This window comes from Melanaphis sacchari, unplaced genomic scaffold (genome assembly GCF_002803265.2).
Source record: "Melanaphis sacchari strain LSU unplaced genomic scaffold, SCAv2.0 Contig48_pilon_pilon, whole genome shotgun sequence".
Lineage (NCBI taxonomy): Eukaryota > Metazoa > Arthropoda > Insecta > Hemiptera > Aphididae > Melanaphis > Melanaphis sacchari.
The window spans coordinates 3,035,303-3,057,111 of record NW_020271327.1 but is presented as its reverse complement, the minus strand read 5'-3'; the positions used below and the strand labels follow the sequence as shown (position 1 = coordinate 3,057,111).

General features: G+C 25.0%; 2 protein-coding genes across 3 annotated transcripts in view; one reads left to right on the top strand and one right to left on the bottom strand.

Moving 5' to 3' along the window:
* Positions 1-21,809, top strand: part of LOC112598401 (histone-lysine N-methyltransferase setd3) — a 34,315-nt gene that overhangs the window by 2,778 nt on the left and 9,728 nt on the right. The window lies entirely within an intron of this gene.
* On the bottom strand, positions 673-20,901 carry LOC112598400 (cell wall protein DAN4-like). Its single transcript, XM_025344837.1, has 3 exons — positions 20,590-20,901; positions 3,061-3,202; positions 673-2,990 (listed from the first exon to the last, which is right to left on the bottom strand). Exons 2-3 carry the CDS (start codon positions 3,196-3,198, stop codon positions 756-758), a joined length of 2,373 nt encoding a protein of 790 aa, XP_025200622.1. The 5' UTR covers positions 3,199-3,202; positions 20,590-20,901; the 3' UTR covers positions 673-755.

Sequence of the window (21,809 nt, the reverse complement as noted above, 5' to 3'; positions counted from 1 at the left end):
TCTAATCTATCTATTTTTGTGTTTTTTTGAAAGTATTTTTCTATGCAATCTAAAGAATTTTTACAGTTCTTTTGATATTCGTAGATACTATTTATCACTATCATTATTATGGGGATTTTTTTTCTATGTTTACAAATTACCTGAGTACTAGTTGCTAATATCTTACATTAAAAATTATTGCTTTATGTTAATGGTAATAAATAACAATAAATGTAGAATTAAGTAGTAATACAGTGGGACTTTAGTAGTACATTAATTTGATAGAGTTGTTATACTACTTAATAATTTATTCTGTGATATAAAACTCTTTTTATAATTTCATTATTTTTAATCCATAAATATATTAAATATTATCTAAAAGCTTGAATCAAAATTTAAGATCTCTATATTTAATAAGTTGTCAATTTTATAGTAAAACTTTTATTCATGTGTTGTAATATATAATTTTTGTTCCATACATATATAATTTTAGTATGTTTACTTAATGTACCATGTATTATTAGCGTTACTTATTCAGTACTTGTATGGGTAACGATAATATGTTTAGTTTCAGTTTACAATACATAGATTAAAATGGTACACAAACCAATTATTTTATCTTATAATAAATAATAAGATTATTTTTATCGATTAAAAACGAAATAATGTATTATTTATTTTAAATTTCACATGTGTTTCAAAAGTATAAATTTAACAATAAAAAAAATAATTTAAATTTTGTCCAAGATACAAATATTGAACAACTGTTACACTGATCAGTCATATCGGAATGTTTTCCTCAGTGTTCTCCATAAGTAATATTGACGATTAGCTGTTGTGTGAGCATCGATACGTCCTCCATATCCATCATAGTATTGATCGTGGCAATGTTTATCCATGACAGGACTTGTACTACGAGCGCTAGACCTAAGATCTGGGTCATGGTGTAGATTATGTTGACAAAACACAGATTTTTTTCGGATAATTCGTTTTTTCTGCCTTATTCTACATGATATAAGCAACACAAAAAAGCCTAGGATTGCTACTGCCAATATTGCAGCACTAGCTATGATAGCTGATTTAACAGCTACTGGCAATTTTCTCATTTCAAAACGACGGTAAACCAAATTATTTTCCTCATCTATATCTTTATTTTTTTCTGAATAACTCTGATATTTGTCTAAATGATTTGTGTCTTGAATAAATAATACCTGTGAAGGAATAGTGGGTGTTATAAGTGGTCGTTGGGTAGTTTTTATAGAAAAATCTGGTAAGCTATCAAAAAGACGTGGTTCTCTTTCAGATGTTTCTAAAACGATTCGAGTTTTTGGAGTTTTTGAAGCAAACGAAGTTGCTTCATTATCTTGGTATTTAACATCTGTTGTTGTATATGTAGTCGTTGTTGGAAAACTAAATACTTTTTTTTCATCGAAAATCGTATTCAATTGAATTTTACCAGTTTCGGCTTCTTGTTCCATTTTTAAATTATTTAAATGCTCAATGTTTATCGGTGGTTTAGAAAAGTTGTTGACTTCATGATCAAGCGTTTTTTCGCCAATTTGAATTGGTGATTTAATATCATCAGTTTGTTTCTCTAATGCAAACTTTGTTGTTGGTTCTTTAGTTGTATACTTGTATTGATTGTCATTTTTTTCATCTAAATTTGTAGATATTGTCGATATTTGGGTTGTTAACTCTTTGTTTTTATCTTTAGTTTGTTTCAAGTCATTTAATTCTCCCGTTTGTAATGTAACTTTGTTTTTTTGTGCTAAAAGTTTTGTTTCTATTAAATAGTTAGTGAAATTTTTAGCATTTTCTGTTACTATTGGTTCATCGGCACTTATGTCTATCGATTCTTCTTTTGCGTCTATAAATTCTTGATGCCGTTGACTTGATCCTCGTTCTCTGTGTTGTAAAAGTTCTTCTAAAGACATGTTTCTAAGATTCAGTATATTTGATAATAACGATGATCCAGTTTTAGTTTTTAATAAACTTAAAATTTCGTCTTTGACTTTAGGTATGCTGTCAGATTTGAATTTGAATTCGTCGTTGTTATTATTCGGCTGTTCTTTCATCATTTTTGTTAATGCTTCGTCGTTGAATTGATAATCATCCGTGTTATTTTTAGATTCGTTAGGTGGTGCGTTTTCTGTCATTTTGAAGTCTGGGGGAAGTAATGATAAAGGTAAATCTTCTTTTACAACTGTAATTTTTGGTTTAATTACTGTTACTTCTTCCATAGTCGTATTTTGTGGTTTCAAACGACGTCTTATTACTGCAGACGTTGGCGGCAAGTTACTATTTATTGGCCTTTTATGCAATACTATTATGTCGGCACGTGATGAATTTGATTTTTTTAATATTCCTACATCTCTATGGTTAATGTTGCTGTTATCGTCAGTTAATTTGTATGTTGATAACGTTGGTGAAATTGTAGATGTTTTCGGAGTATTAGTCGTTGTGGTTGTAATAGTAGTAGATTTAGGCGTTACTGTTGAAATAGTATTTGTGGTTTCTGATGTCGTTATTTTCCATTTTACTTCTTCGGTTGAGGTTGTTGGTTCCCATCGTTTTACATCTTCACTGGTCATTTTATTACCAGAATCAGCTGGCCTGCGGATAAGTTTTCTTCGTGGTAAAATATTTTCTTCTTCTGCGATGCCACCCCCTTCAATTAATGGCCTTCTCTGTAAAGGTCGTCTTCGTCTTTTCATTGGTCGTCGACGAATATATCCGTCTGCATAATCTAGTTCTGGTGGTTCCTGATTCCACCCTATAGGATGATTTATGTTTTCCTCATAATTGTGCGTCGATGTCCTTGGACGTTTGCGCCGACGACGTCTTTTACGCCTAGGCTTTCTTACTAAGACTTCAGATTCAATTTCAGAAGGTTTATTTGTCGGAAATGGCACTTGACTTTCAACAATTTCCGATGGAGCTTCATCAATATTGTCTTCAAGTTCGAAATCATCGTTATCGTTATTTATCTGTTCGGCATCAAGTTCATGGTTCTAAAATAAAGTATAATACATCTCTAAAATCACGTTTCGTATTTTAATTTATAATGGGAAGGATACTTACATCAGATGTTCCGTGAGTAGAAGAGTTGGACAACTTCAGGTTAACATTTAATTCTCCTTTATTTTTAATACAATAAGTAATCGTGAATAGATTGAATACTAAAGTGTATATTAAAAAAATCCAAACAACATTCTTCATTTTTCTGAAAAAAAAAAAATGTATATATTAGATGTATTGCGATAATATAAGTATTTAGTATTCCCATAATTTTAATTAATTTAACATGATCCGTTTGACGTATATGTATATTGTATTCGCTATAAATTATTTAGGTGTACCTAAACTATTTGTAATGGGTGATTTTTTTTAAATATTAGTTTTTAGTAAAATCGAAATAATTTTAATTGATGATCAATAATAAATAATATTTTATTGTCATTCAATCTACAGGTATTTTATGTGTATGAATATGTAGTATATACTATCAATTCATCAACAACTACTATAGTATGGTTTCAATTATTTAATGATTTTTAAATTAAAATTTCAGTATGCTCTAGTAACTATACGTCAAATAACTTACAAAAATGATTGATGGTCAGTTGAATAATAATTGCGAACTTGAAAAAATACTTTCTCTGTCTAAATCGTGTGCATTCGAAAATCAAATAAAATGAAACTCATCTAGCTACTCAATGTTAGTTCATTGTCATCGTGTGTTTACCACGCGAGACATGTTTAAGGTTCACGGTACACTGAATTTTATCGAATCGAAATAATATTATAAAAAAATGAATTGTTAAAAATGAAGAAGTTTTTGCGGTTTTTCTGTAATCATTAGGCGTTGGGTATTTATGTCAATTTCGCAAAAATCATACACTACTAATTTTGTAAAATTAACTTCTAGTTCTCCGCAATTAGTCTTCAAGAATATGATATGAAGAAGTGAAACTAATCTCTGTATGATCATCTTTATAGCATCTATTAAAGTAGTTGTAGAGTATTTACGATTGTGTGTATATAGTATATTATTGTTATGATTATAGTTTTCACGGTGGATTAGAATCGGATTGAAAACTGAAAAATGTCTATTATCCTTAAAAACTATAATGTTATCTCAATCATTGTGTGTTTTTCTTATTTTCATTTGTCAGTAGAAAATTTTAACGATTAATAATTTCACTCGACATTCTAAACAATAATAGTTATAATTCCTTTTTGAACTTTTGTCTTTTTTTTTTATTGAGAGCGTTAAAAAAATATCGATGCACTGTTATTATGATGCCACATACATATACTTATATTGATATATATATATTATTTATAATTTTTATTTATGAACTTAAATTAAAATTATGGACAATTATGTAATAATTTTTCTAAATTATTTGTAGTGTATTTATATTTAAGTCATCGTTAGGTAGTATTTTTGGATTTATAATCTATTATCAACTATGTATCGCATTCAATAAAAATACTTATAAGTTATACGCATATAAATTATATATATATATAATATATTTATTATTTATATATGGATCACATAATTAGTACTTGATAACGAGTGAATTACAGATTACAATAATATTACATATCAACATACACGGAGTTTTAAAATTTCTCGTTATAATTAAAATAGCGGGGTTTTACAAAGTTTAAACTTTTTTTGTAAAGTAAGGTTCTTAAAGTCATATTTTAATACCGAAGTTTTTAATGATTATTGCTATGTATATTTTTTAATAAATATTTAGTTGGTGAAGCCGGACTAGGTAAAACATTTCTACCGAAAAATCAAAAAAATCGGCCCACTTAGGAAAACCTATAAAAACAACCTTAAAAACATATATTTCCATACAAAATGATAATATATTATTTTGAGAATTTGAACACTTAAAATTGATTAGTACAAAGATTTATTATCATTTTTACTTAAAACATATATGTTTAGACTCCAGAATACACATTAATACATATTAAGAAATTTGTTAAGGTTTGAGCTTATTTTTAAAGTTGTGTCGATTATAATTTAATTATCCAACACCACCAAAATATCAGATTCAGTTGACATAAGCATAAATGATTCCAAATGATCTTGACTCATGAGTCGCTACTGGACAGTTTTCTAACATAATTGCATTAAAAAATCCGTCTATGTCTGTTGACAGAATAAGCCTTAACTGATAAACCTAAAAAAAAAAAGTTTTACGAGTACATATAGCTCACCAGGAAACTCCCGGTAACCCGCCTGTTTAGTCCGGCCCTGTTAGTACTTGTATTTGGTAGCATACTAAATATGTAAGTAAATTTGAATATTATACTTAATTATAATAATATAGTAATAAATGAATAAAATAAAAAAATGAAGAAAATCCTTTTCACGCTTCGATGCAAGTATACAACTAACTATTTAATTTGTTTTTTATCGAAAATTATAAATAATTATAAATTAAATCAATTTATGGACCTTAAAACTGTTTGACAATTTTTGAAAGTTATTTTGTAGGCTCTTACTTATAAACCAGGAGAGTCGATAGGGTTGTATTAAGAATTTCAAATAGTTTTATATAGGTACTTTTATTTACCCTCCCTTTCAAACATAAATCACATATAAAAACATTCTGTACGTATTTAATTTATACGGGTTATGTAGATACTACCTACTTTTAAATTTTTTGGTTGAAATTACCTAAAATAATACGATTTTTGATGTTTTTTAAACGTTTTGTCTATCATTGTCATAATAATAGATTAAACACTTCGCGAAGACAATAATTTTCACTGTTGAAGCGTGTACACATGCAATTTGTTACATAATGAATACTTTACTTATGAATGTTACGGTCGAAATGAAATAAAACAATTTAAGAATAAAAAAACTCTAGATCACACGTGATAGGGAGATAATCCAGTTGTAAAATTAAAATACAATGGATAGTAAAAACAGTGCAGAAAGAGAAAGTAATTGTGAGTTGGTATTTAGAAGTAGATACAAAAATGAATACAACGCTTGCACCAGGAAATGGTCCAATTCGTATAATTGTGATTAAACGGGGCTATTGTTTTGTATTTTGTTCTTTTTTTTTTGTCATTGATAACAAAAAAACACCTTTTATAATATTACGAATGAATTAATAAATTATAGGTTATTAAGTAATAATGTCTATGCTACATATTACATGTATATCTACATATAGATACCTATACGTAGTATGTAGCAAATATCTATTTAATATGTAACTAAGCGTTTTGATCTTGACGTTGATACAGAATATTTTTGGCGAAAGGGTAAAATAATATGTAAAAATAAAACGAACTATTGGCACTATAAACGCGTATCAATAATATGCCAAATCGTCAAACAAAACATCCTGTAGAAAGTTTTTCGTGTTTAAATTAAAATCTCAGTGATTGTGTGTCATTTCTTCAATACGTTACAATTTGGCAGTCTCAATTATTATTCATTTGTCGCATGCATATATGTTACGTATATAATAGTATAATTTAATATGCCTATTTTTTACACTGGTATACGGCGTAGGGACAAAAATAATTTTTATAATAAAACATGAAATACGTAATATGGTACCGACATATTACGTTACATTCAAATACGTATTACATTATCCAATACATCTGATGTAAAATAATATGATTACTATTATCATTAATACAATGATAGTAATATTATCGATATTTAGTTTATTAACTGTAGTAGAAAAATGGTAATATCATAAATAAAACGATGGATGAGTAAAATCCAACATAAATATTTAATATAATATAGGTAGTATCTTAATTTTTTACCGTCTTTATTGATAAATTAAAATATCAAGAATTATTTTCTTTGAAACCTTTTACTACATTTTTTGTAAATGTATATAAATAGTAAGGGAATATATTTTAGCAGAGCATTATCTTTGTTTTATTTTCTAAGATACCTTTGAAGTATGAGTTAACATTTTAAACATTTGATTTAGCTACTAATTGAATTTATGTACAATTCTAATATTAAAATACTATATTTTTTTTCAATAATTTACATATATAATTATAAGTGCATTACAGGTTTAATATGTATTTTGTTTAAAATAATGTTTTATTGAGGCTGTATGTTACAAGTTTAATACAATTGTCATTAAATAAATAATAATATAAAAATAAAAGTGAGTAGGCTTCTTAGGAAGATGATCCGTTGAAATGAAATGATTGTTTTACGATTCAATAAATTAAATTATAAAATCAAATACTTATAATATATAAAACATGAACGAAAAATAGCTCTTGTTGGTCATTGATTTTTGTAAAATTTTATTTATTACACTACTTTTATTATTATTATTAAATACTTAATCGAATAAATAAAAAAATTGTACGATCTGTAAGATTGAAAAACAACAAGGTAAATTTTTGGGAGGAATTACAATAATTGGATAATTTTAAGGAATTAAATCTAGTGATACTACAATTTTTTGGGTATAATATAAGATTTTAATTTATAAGTTTTAACTATCATTAGTTTCTGTTAAAAATATAGAAATATCTGATCTTGCAATAAAATATATGTAACATAGAATTATCAATTTTATCAAATTAACAAGTGTTTAAAGTTTTTATGTCAACTAATAGGATTTAATTAAGTAATAATATTATATTTATTTTTTTAAATACATAATATTTTAATTTTTATAAGTTGCTTAACTTTAAATTTCGTATTTTTATTTAAAAATCGTAGAAATAAATTAAAATTTTTATTAATGTTAAGTACCCATAATATTTAATTTTTATAAGGAATTGTTTCATAAAGTGTATTTGCCGTTATGCCTGCAAATTCATAATGTTCGGTTTGTTATACCATCATAATTTATTTATTTTTTTATTGAATTTAAGCCCGGCGACTAGGGACATTGGCTGTTGTAGGGGTTATGAACTGTAGATAGGGATAAGGTTGGTTATTGTAGGTTGTTTTTTTACGATTGTTACGGTTAAATAGTAAACATTTGTATGTGTGGTAAGGTTTTTAATCACCGTGAACCCGATCGGTCACCTATCCAAGAGCTAGTAGCTGTGGCCGTTACTTCCAGTCGCATTCCGTGACTGGTAGCAGCCAAGCCACGTAATTTATTTTAAAATATTTATTGATACCTATTATTATTTTTTCATCTTTATCCAATTAATGCAAGAATTAGCTTCAGATTTTTATAACTTAAACTTTACCAATAAAAATCACACTATTAAACCTTGTTAGATGTTTAATATTTTATTTTGTATAATGAATCCCTTATGTATAAACGTATAATTTAAATTTATAGTCCTTAATTTTACTTTTAACAACGTGCGAGTTTTATTGGATTTTTAAATTTATTTTGGAAAGCTTAAATTTTAGAAATAAAATTTACGATTATTTAGACAACTATTTTGTAAATTAATGATTATAATTAGCGCTGTGAATAGGATGCATCAAATAATTATTAAATATGCATGTAATTAAACATCGAAAACAAGCAAAATATCAAAAATGTGCACTTTAAAATTATAAAAGTTAAAAAATTTGCTAAATAGTTATTTTTTTAATATTTTAAATATGTCATTATCAAAAATTTGATTTTTGTAATTATTTAGTAATTTTTGTTCTTTTTTAAAGGTATTAATAAAAATAAACTTCTACGGAATATTTTTATTGGTATATTTTATTTATCGACAAGCGGTAAATTGTCCATAATAGTCTAAAAATAAAATTTCTGAAAATAAATACAATGTGTACAAATAAAAAAAATTATTATTTTTCCTATAAACGTATTTATAATTTTGTATAATCTTCAATCTAGACTGGATACTTTCGGAAATATTGCTCACCTTTTTTATTTTGGAGTTAAAACTTTGGGCGTAGAATGCACATAATAGTTCAGAGAATATTATACATTATAAAATGGGACTTTTGAACTATCTAGAAAATACTAGTGATAATAATAAGTACATTGTATAAATGAGTTACGAAGTTTTCTTGTATTACGAAATTATTTCTATTATTTTTATGAACAACGTCTATTTAATCGTAATATTTCGTGTACTCAAGTACACTAGTACACCTTAGAGAAAGCAAGAGTATCATTCATTTCATTAAACTAAATACAACAGAGTCACGATGATAAAACAAGAGCTGGAGAACCGGATCCTAACTGGATTAGTATTAATCGTCGCATTTAAAACTACTTTCCTCGTCATTTAAACATCTTCTTCGAAATGTTTAACCCATTTAATAAATTACTACTACTTATTGAGGTTTTTTAGAATTATTTTCTTTAAGAACTAGATTTAAACTATCATTAATTTGTTTTAAAGAAGGAAAAGTTGGACGTTGAGCGACTTCAGAAGAAGGCATTTTAAAGTTTAAAAGTAACTAGTTTAGAGCCTGGAAATATAGGTATGCATTTAATTATCATGATACAAAGCAAAAATGACAAAATATGTATTATATTTAAACTTGATATACTTGATAAAAAAATGACTTAAAAAATTATTGCTTTTACATCAAGAATCAGCTCTGAACTTATTTTATCAATAGCTATAAGAAACGCTAAAATAATCATAATTAAAATATACTTGTAATAGATTAAAAATTAAAATGCATTATTCTATCAATAACATGATTGACAACACAAATATCAGTTGTTATTTTGAGTTATTTTAAATTTAATTTATTTATGTATTTATTTCACATGAAATGTAAATTTCAATAAAGATGCGTTAAGGCAGTTTGAAACAAGTTCATTAACAATATAATATATAATATATGAAATAAACTAAATTCGTCAAGATTATATTAAATATCTGTGGTTGAATCTTATTGAATCTAAGCTAACGTAATATTTTTTTTAACGTGTTGTAATTTTTTTGGATATTACTGAGATTTTGAATTACCATGGTTCATGACTAAATGTTACTATTTTAAATTTATTTTTGAACTTTTTTGTTCAAATTATTATTACAATAATATTGCAATACAATTTTTACGGTTATAAATTATTATTATCTAAGTGGTCCTCTAAGTTAGTTTAAATATTAATTGTATGATAATTAATGCATTTGTTTCACAATGATGTGTGTTTTTAAATTACATTATTTTTTGTATCTGAATTTTTTAAAGTTGATTAATTATTTTAAAAATTTAAATTTCTCAGTTTCTATGCACATTAATTGAGGGAAAAAATATATAAAAGTTAAAATCGGTTGTTTTTTATGAAATCACTTTTGTTGTAATTCAAAAATTAATTATCTTAGACTTAAAATTGTCACTAAATAATTTGTGATATCAATTTTTAGACAAAGTGAAACATTAAGAGTATTTTGAGCTCTTTTTGAGTTTTTTATAGATATTTTGAATATTGACTATTTTAGTTTTTATTTGATTTAATATGCATAATAAAACTTGTTTGTAAGTTAAAAAAGTTTAAAAATATTACAAGATTCTCCACGGATTTTTTTACATAAAAATTAAAAACTATCATAAATAATTACGTAGGTATAGGGTCACAATTTTATTTATATACATTTGAATTTTAAATTTTGAATAACGAACATTTACAAATTATTGTGACTTAAAATGTATTATTCTAGATTATGAGTAAGCAATGATTGTATTAATTTTACAATTATGTGTGTATTTTTTTTTAGTGTGTGAGTACACGATAAGTTGTCGATAAAATGTTTCTATTTTTTATTTTGAGGTTGGTTTAAGATTGCAAATTAAATTAAATCTAGTTTGTAACTTTAGAGAGATCAAAATTAAAAGTTCTTCTTGTAATAAAATTATGGAAAAAATTAGTAACATTGTTAATTGTTTTGTTATAATTTATAAACATTCGCGGGGACTTAAACTTTTACATATTATATTATGTTACTATGAATTTTACTATACCCAATAAAATTTTTTACTGTTTTACAGTATTTACAGAAAGAACTTATTAGATTTTAATTTATATAAGTTAATATAATATGGTAAAAAAATTAATCGCTAATAATAATTACAGTTTTTGGAAAAAATTATATCAACTTACCGTAATATTAAAAATAAAATAAATGATTTTAATAGCTATTATATTAAAAAACATATCATAAAATATAATTAGTAATACAAGCTGACAAATCGTTTTTGTTCAGAATTGTTTTTCGTATACAATGATATATCATTGAATTCAAATTTAACAGATCTATTGAAGTGACCCATTCGATATCTAATATACAGCAAAGCAGTACCCACTTGCTCTTCTTTTTTAAATTTATGTTTTATTTAAAAATATAATAGAAGGTTTCTCATAAAAGATTATTACAAGAAAAAAGTTTAGTACAAGGCCAAATTATTTTTTTATGAATATTTAATTTTCGAATTTTGACAAAAATCATCAAGGTTGTGAATTATTTTACTAATATAAAAGCTGAAAATTCTACTCAGAATAGATTTTTTATCCTATACAATAATTTATCATTAAATTTAACAAAATATCCATGACACTGACCTCCTCAATAATGATGTATAAGTACTCAACAGTATATACACCTACTGTATTGCAAAGTAACTTCTTAGTTCTTTTTTAAATTAAATTAATTACACTCATTTATGCATATAAATACAATTATTTGAATAAATTACCGAAAACCTAGTTTTCTTTAATCTACCTTCAAATATTATAGTGTACCTATGATGCTTACTTAGAATATATTAATTTAAATTGAATAACAGTTTTTCGTGTGAACGAATTAGCTTTCCAGTAACATTGTTTATAATACTACGCATACTTAATTTTAATGCATACTCATAGAAAGTATCGTATTATATATTTTGTTTATGCGAAATCCACTCATTGCCAACAATCAACATAGAAAATATAATATTCAAATCATGATATAACGTGACGAATAAGAATGGAGAATAGTAATAATATTACGCATAATTTTTATTTCATTTTTGATATATACGTTGTTTACTAATATGACTGAATTTTTAACTTTATATTGGAATAAACTAGTATCTGAGAGAAAGCCAAATAATGGCATCTCGAAAATGTCAATTTTATACTTCTATACATATATATTCTTACAGTTATGATATTCGTAACTAGGAAGCGAACTCGAGTGATTTATTAGACACGTGAACTTGATAATAATTGTGCAATCATATTTTTCTCAGCCGAAGCGTGATCAAAGAAATAAGCTTATTAGTGCGCAAATAACGAACCCCCTTAATTATATAAAATTAGCACCTTTCTAAATTCCGCCTAGTTGGATTCTATGTATATAGTATATAGTGATCAAATCGAAATTGAATTCTAGAAGGTTTTTCGTATTGAGAAATTAAAAAGTCTCTATTTTAGACCAGAAAATAACATAGGGCATAGGTCGTGCAGTGGACTTCACGACGTGTCGGACCTCGCTCTCTTTTTTTTAGTTATATTTTATTTTTTATCTATTTATTTTTGTAGCGGTGAAACCAGAATTATTGCCCTTAGTGTATAGTATTACAATAAAAATGCATTTGTTCTCAAATATGTAGTAGCGAGTGATTAGATAAACAGTCGATTGTTATCAAAAATCTAACGAAATGCACTCACATAATATAATAGTTTCAAAAAATAAATGATTTATTATAAAGCCTCGAGGTAAATAATCATAATAATAGCTCATAATTTCCAACTTGTACTTATATTGTAGTTGAATACTATTGAATGTACCTATAATATACCAGTAAAATCAACTGCAATAATAACAATAAGATTTATAAATTATACGCTTCGTGTGTTATTTTTTTTTTTATCGTAAGCTACTTTTAAATATTTGCGTATTAATTGGAGCATTGTGTTTTTAATATTTATGTTTAAAATAGTTTTAAAAATTCAGTTAACGTAAAGTATAGTATTATTAAATATTAATACATTGTAATTATATTACGTTTTTAATTAAACCATTTCATTATTTTATGTTCAAGCTGTATTTCATTAATTAAACTAATTATGGTTACGTTAGATAATTAATTTTGAAAATCGAGTACAAAGTCATAAAACTGTCTTCATTTTTGTAAAGTAAATGTTTGATTCTCATTGATATTTGTTATTAGATTTAAATTATTGGTTTCAAACTAAAGGTTCTTTATAAAATCTATATTTAACATTTTCCAAATGAATGAGATTTTATATAAGATACCTATTATAATTTACAACCAAAAACTTATATTTATAACAACCTAACCTGTAGATTTCATACAATATGCACGGTTAAATTTTGTACTATTTCATCTACTTAAATATCATGCGAATATTGTTTTTTGAAGTGCAATAATTCCCGTGTTATTATAATTTTATACTTAAGTATTGAAAATAAATGTCTTACAACATATGATGTGTAAATAGAGCCGTGTAACATTTTAAGATATTCTCATGTTGAAATGTTACTATTGTCTATAATTTTTAAGACTTATACCTATTTTATTGTTCTACATTTTCATGATAATACTAAAGATTTGTTTTTTTGAAATGCTTATTTAAATTTGTTTAGGTATTTTATGTTTTATATCATTATATAATATTATATCAATTCAATAAAATTCACTTTTCATAACTATAATTGTATATAGGTTATAAAAAAATTATTTGAATAACAAATATTGACATTATTTATACTACTATAAATCCATAAGACGTAATCTTAATAATCCTCTAAAAAAAAAAAAAAAAAAAATACAAAGAGTATTTGTTCGTAAAAAACTAAAAAATAACATCATGACTTACATTAAAATCACCAGTCAATTATCCATTTTTTTAAGAAAATGTATTTATGATTTAATGAGTCATTTCTCAAATGCCCCCTTTATCACGTTATATAAAATACATTTTAGAATTCTGAAATATTAAATTTGTTTTTAGCAGTGCGTAACTTAGAATTATTTAAAATTTAAACTCATTTTATATCATATTGTACACATTCTAGTAACTATAGTAGTTAACTTGATTGGCCATAATAAGCATAGAAATAATTTTAGTTTTAAATAATTTTTGACTTCCTGGATTCAAGAATGTTATTTATTTTATAGTTAGGTATTTTTTGTCCTGTTGTTGTTTTTTCTTTTTTAATATTTTTATATTTACATTCGCTTTCAAAGTTTTATATTACATTTAAAATTATGTTTGTTTATAAACATTCACAACACTAAAATTTATTATATTTTACGAAAATAATAACAGAATGATTGTTATTGTTTTTTTACTTTTTTTTAAAATGATACGTGATGTTTATTGTTATTTAATATGAGAAATGTATTGTATGAAAATAAAACATCATATTTATTAAGCTCATAATACGTTTTATCAAGTTAAATATAGAATTACAAAACTAACGCGATTTTAATCTATAGAATAATTTATGTTCATACAATTCATTACAATTGTTTACCTAAAATAATTCTTTTAAAAATTTAATTATTCCTATTCTGTATCATAATAAATTAATATCCCCGCTATACCACTTCGGTTTTCAATAATATCTGGTGCATTAATACATACTGTGTACGGCTTAATAGCGGAATTTTAGATTATTGATAAATTATTTTTTCTTTCTATTTTATCTCATTATTTGTTTTGTTATTAAAATCAATTTTTTTGTACATAATCTGTATGTGATTATTTTTATTATTTTGTAATTTACGCACAGTTGCCAATCGATATTTTTGATGACTGTAAAAATCTTCATATTGAAAATATTACCATAATGATAAAGTACAAAGGTCAACATAGATCATAGATTCTTTATAACACCTATCTAGTGTAATTGTATAATTATTACCTATCAGATCCGTAAAGTTAAATGAAATTTGAATTGAAATTACTTGTGTTTCCAGATTATAACACGCACTTAATTAATGTATTCTGTTTTCTATATTATAGCAAATTTATTGGATGACAATATTAAAAATGGTAAACATCAGTTCAAATAATTCAAAATATTTCACCCATATATATATAATATATATAGGTGAATCGTATATATAAGAAATATCTGCTAACATAATTTGTGGGTATGCTATTATCTACTATAATACATTATATATTTATATGTACCAAATCACGTGTATATCTATTATGTTCATGAAGCTAAATCCCGTTTTTGTAGATATTATTAAAAGTGAAATGATGACCACGCACAGGCTATTATTTTTTTTTTTCGATAATAGCGAGACAACGACCGTTTATTTGTGTGTAGACGTGTGGTAATTTATGTAATTCTCTCAACAATATAAATATGCGTGTACAAGACGTATATCTAATTACTTTCATGACATTGTTAAAAAAAATATATACTTGTGTTATGTGTATGTGTGTACGGCTTGATGTGGGCATGAGAGAATATACACACTATTATATGCATATAATATGTGTTTATATGTATATATTTATGTTTTTTTTTCTACAAACCGTGCGAATTCATAACAAATTTAATATGTACTTTCAGTGTGTGAGTGTATATAAATATTTTCCACTACGCATTATCTTGTGTAGGTATTGCTTAATATACAATGCGATAAACACGACATGTTTGGATTCACCGTCTACTTAGGTGGCGTGTTTAGTAAATTAAAACATAAATCCTCCGTCTTGCATGTGAAAAGATTTAATGCATATATAATTGTGTTCGAGTAGATGTTATGGGTACCTATAGTTGTTTTTCTTTTTGAAATTGTGTGTATAGTGGAGGATTACATATAATATTGTAACTATAGCTACTCACAGCGCTTTCACCCGCGGATTTCCTCGAGAAACTGGTCCCGATCGAAAGCAAAAATACTCGTTTTTCTTACATTTTAATTCAATTTCCGAATGCTGTCAAAAACGAGCATTAATCATCAATTAAAATAAAAGGCGTCTTAAGTCTTTAGAGAACAAACGCGACGACGGTGCTGAAATCGGAAGTCCGCATTTAGCACGGATTCAAATACCATGAACAAATAGATGAAGTGCCGCGTCGAGGTTTGTTCCACGTGAAAAAATGTTCGCGGAATTCGAAAAAAAAATTACTCAACATAACAGTGTCGTTAAAACCTAATGTTGTCTAGTATAGGCTTGGCATATCATCCAGTAGAACAGACTAACGTGCGAATAGACGTTTTGAAAAGTCGTCACAATTTAATTTGAAGACCACGAGCTCCAAGTCTATATACGACTGTTATGATATAATGTAATTTAGAACTGTTTTATTGCGCAATCGTATAAGAACTCTGCACGGTTTTCATTTAGTTAGCTCTAGCTTTCAAAGACCAGAACTATATACGTGTCTTTTCCCTCCGACGTATTCAATGTACCTAATTAATTTTTACTACGTTATATGATAAAAGCTTGTTAGTTATTAATCATTATTATTATATTTTAAATTACGATTTATTTTCTTTTTAATATGACGTGTCAACGATACTACAATGATAACGGAAATAATAAATATAAACTTTCTTTTGGATTTTGAATGTGTAAAGTAGCCGTTGCTTCCGAGGGTGAGATAAAAAAATTAAGTCAATAAATTATTTTTATTGATAATCGCAGTGTGCTTATCCGTTGAGTTAATCGGTCTCATATTTTCTTGATTAAAAATATATCTATAATAATTAGTGTCTGATGATCGCGACACTTGTCGTGCTGTGTTTATCTATTAACAATAAATATTAGATTAAATTGTTTACCCAGTATTAATAAATATAATTATTTAGAACAAATTAACTAGAACTGTTCACAAATAGTTACATATCATTATTGTTTTAACTCATAGAAAGTGGTTTTACTTCTCCACCTTGTGTTCAACACCAGAAAATGTTTTGTATACAATTTTATTTTAATTGGGCCTCATTAAAATATTATAATAAAAGATTTAAATTGTTTACTTTCATACTAATTAATAACCAAGAAAGTTTGGTCTTTTATTATGCAACTACAATTTTTAGTGTAAAATCGATCAAAATATGGTTTAATTAGAAAATTGTTTCCGTGTTGTTGAATTTTGAAACTAATAAGTTATTTTTGTTTTGACGGAGGAAGTTAATATATACGATAATGTAATTATTGTATATTCTTAAATCGTAATTTTTATGATGTAAATAATTATTTTATTTTCTAGTTATTCTATTATTATATTGTATTGAAATACCAAAATATAATAATAAATAATAATTAATTATAGAAAAGTTGATTTTGTTTAAATTTTATTACAATAAAGTATTTTTATACCTATACATAGTATATTTTTTTATTCAGATAAATCATGAACTAAGTAACATTATTAGAGAAAATATTTATGTGTTGTGTATAATTAAGAGAAATACTAGTTATATACTATTATTTGTCACACATATGACTTATAGTTTATTGTTTTATGCTTGATGTATATAACTACAAATATACGAGTTTATATATGAAAGTAGTTTTATATAGTTGTCGGTAATTTATGTAGAATGCATTTTTATGTGAATATGTATTTTAAATCTAAACCGGATTTAAAAGAGAAATAACATAATAATAGTTTACTTAACAAAATTATAACTTTGTATTGTTTATAATTTAATACAAATTTATTTTGTAAAAAAAAAAAAGATTTGGTTTGGAATTTATGCACGCGTTAGGCATAATTAAGTTTATATTAAATATGTATATCTACTTATTATATAATGCTTCGAAATAAGAAATTTTTTTAATTTAACCAGTATTTTTGTTGAATTTATAAACCTTTGTGACGACATATCTGTACCTTGACTATATTGACGGCTATTTAATAAGCATGTCAAATTGTATAATTTGTAATGATTAATTTTGAAAGAAAATATTATCAATTTGTAGATGTGTTTTCAAAATATTATTTGAAAAAATTTAGAACATGCACTATGTGTATATATCAAACTTCAGTTCATAATGTTTTTACACTTCGATTTACATCCACTAAAAATAAGTACTATTATATGCTCTAGTGACGCGCAAGTATTCAAAATGATAGTATTATTTTATTTATAAATTTAAAGGTGCTAGAGTTGAGTTAGAAAGCAATTCTGTAACGAAATGTAACTCCAATTCATAAGTAATTATGATTTTTCTTTTTAACGCATTTTTATTTAAAGACCAATGTATTTAAGAGAAATATACTAATGCCAATTATGATTCGTTGTCGTTAATGTTTATTAGTATATATTATACAACAACGATGTGGAATGTGTTTGCGAAGTTATAATTGTAAATGATCGTGACTAATAATTAAATTAAGTACAGTCAAAAAGAAAGTAATTTAAAAACATTCTTGTAAAAAAAAATATTATCCCTTAACATTTTTAAGCTTTATTATGTTCTAAATAATTTTGACCGTAATTTGTTTATGTGGTTTATTGTATCATAATAAGACGTATTTATACATTTTAAGTTACTTATATAGAAAATTATCTATTTGATATGATTACAAAAACGAAGAAACTTATTTTGGAATGCAAAACTTATGTGCTAAGTACCTATATAATGTATATGACATATGTGTTATGGGTATAAAAATGAATGTTTCTTTAGTTTTTTTATCCTCTATATACTTAAAAACTAAAATACAATTTTTAATAAAAGTTATATTAATAAAATTTTTAAGATTTAGAAGTAGTTTTGGGCTTATTTTTTTTTTTTAACTCCTGTAAATTACTATAAGGTAGTTAACACTTGAATTCAGTTTTGGCTTATGAAAATCGAATGTTTTTAGTTGATTTCAATGGTTGTTTTGGTTACAGATTAGATTACTATTATAATTTGTAAAAATATGTCACATAATTTTTTTTATAAACATATTTAAAAAAAACAAATCTTAAAGTTAAATACTTATGAACGCAATTATAATAATAACAATCGTGATATTTGATCATGATTTGTTTTCTTTATTCTAGACATATTATATTTTTTATAAATACATAAAGACTAATGCCAATCTTTAAAATAATATTAAATTTACGGCGGCTTTCAAGCATTAGTTGATACTGTTTTAATTTTTTTTATGTTTACATCAAAAATATGTTCTGAATTAATACATGGAAATAAAATCATAAAATTAATCACTGTAATAGTGTTTGTATTACAAATTCCAAATGAAGCAAATCGGAAAATGATAGAAAGATAGATTTATTTTAAACTAGGTGAAGTGAGGTAATATAGATAATTACTTTTAAATTTTAATAGTTAAAATACTAAAAATTCAGTAAAAATATGATAAAAATAATAATTTAAAATCTAATATGTGATTAATTGTGTAATATAAAATAGTACTATTAATATTTTGATATTTAATGGGCAATAAAAACAATTTTCATTCGAATCTATGCGATGACGTTTTTTAAATGCTTAGAAAGTAAATCGTTCAATAAATTTAATTGGTTATAAAATTTAAATGCTACCAAAATCGTCTTTAAAATAAGGTGTTCATTATTTATTATGTTTTGATTAATCGCATAACGCGGAACTCTTTTAGAGCTGTTAATAGTTTGTTCCATCATCCGCGACCGTCGTAAAATGTATACTTCCTCATTTTTCCAACTATTCATTTCAGAATCAAGCTTAAAGATGAACAATTTCATTAAATTAAAAAAAATTATCGGTTCGTTTTTTTTTATTATTATTATTTAACTGCAATATCTCTATATATTTTATTTTAGAAATCATGTTATAAACAAAAGTATAACTACAAAATGTTATACTTATTATTAATAACGTATTTTCAAGTTTATAAAGAAAAATAAAACAATTATCTTTTGTTTGAAAATGATGCAATTTAATATAATTCTATTTAAGTTATTATCATACATAACCAAAAAAATATTTTGTATTTTAAAATATTTTCTTTCAAAAATGTATAAAAATCTGCAAGTATAGTCCATATACTAGAAGTGCAATAATAGATTATACACGTTATAAGGTTAAATGATAATGTAAGGAAAAATATATAATATCAATACATACATAACTAATTAAACTGTAAAACAATTATAAGAGAATATGATAATACTTTTTTTTTAACTAAAATTGTCTTTCGTTATTGTTGTTAATGTTCGACTAATTATTAGAATTATTTTTCTTTTTTTATTAGATTATATAATAATATCTATTTGTTAAGCATTGAACTTGTAATTTTAATGATACGAAAATACAGTGGTCGTTTTTTCGAGGAACCTAACTTATTTACTTCAAATTTTTAAATCAGCACATTATTTATAGAGTGTATAAAAGTAAAATGTATTATAAAATTAATCTCTCTTCATTTATAGGTATATAATTATTTTATAGTTAAAAAATAAATATATTATACATTATACCTATTTCATCCCTTTTATGCTGTTAAGATTTTACTACATTGTATAAATAGTGTACCTGTATTTAAGTGCATATAGGTACTCGTAATTTCAAACATTTTTACCGTGTGTATAATAATTCTAATACATTAATGTCATGAAAAAAAAAAAAAAATACTATCAATATTTTAAATATTTTTATTCATTAGGTACTTATATCGTGTAGCTAATAAGTTATTTTAATATTTTAATCGACGAACCTGTAATTATTGCACCTTTTGTTTTTCTTTCATTAGTATTTTCTCGATGAGCGTTCTGGTGTATCCTCCATAACATTGATGTCGTTCGCTGCGGTGGTGTTCGTGTACTCACTTAAATAGAATATTATTATGCCGGCGTTAACGAAAACAACTACCCGTTAATTATAAAATTATCACACTTATGATGTATCGTGCACACTAGTAGTAGTACTACTAACACCGTGAACCATTAAACGTAAAACGCGCACTGGCACATGCCTATGATAGTTTCCGGCGCGAACAAACACCGAACACGAGACACAAGTAAATAACCTTTCACTGAAGAATTGTATTTCTGTTTTTCTATGACAGGATGTATATAAACGTCCGTACCACTTCCACTCGATCACACTCCTTCCGTCTACAGTAATATTTATATTCGATCGCGTGCCACCGAACGCCGTTATTTATTATAGTTATGACCACTACTTGTATGAACGTTTCGACCCTTTGAACTATTTATCGTCAATTAATTCGCAAGACACACTTTTGATGTTGTATATATATATATTTTCCGTATTAAATTATTGTATACGTACTATATTTATGTTCATCAGTTATTTTACTACAAATAGTCGACTGGCGCAACCAGGGATGAAATATATAGGGACTAATAAAGATAATGTATAACTCTATATTACAGAGACATTTTCTCAAAGTCATAAATCTATTATTTTTTTTAAATTATTGATGTGCTTAGTGCAATGCATGTAAACTGGGCATAAATGATTTTATTTTTATAAATCGTTTAACATATGCAATTTCAATTACCTTTCAAAATGATCTAGTTTTTTCGTTTAATTAAATAATTTATGAGTATTTCCGGTTTGATATAATAAACATTATACATATTTTAAGCTTATCAAAGCATACGTTTTTAATTTCAATTTCAAAGTAAAATTATTTTCTAAAGGCTGTATGAAAATACAATTTCCAAAAATTAGTTAATTTATTGTAAGTTATCGATAAGTATTTACCTATATGTTTAAAGTTTAATTGAGTGGATTTGAGTGAAATGTGGATGTATCCTGTTAAATATTGCTAAACACTTTAAATTATTACATTGAATTAAATTTTCATTCGAAATTCGTTTTTTAATTACAGAAATTTTTATTTTAAAAACTATTTAGACAATAAAATAGTTATCCAGTATTTGATAATATGTGTGTATATATTATATG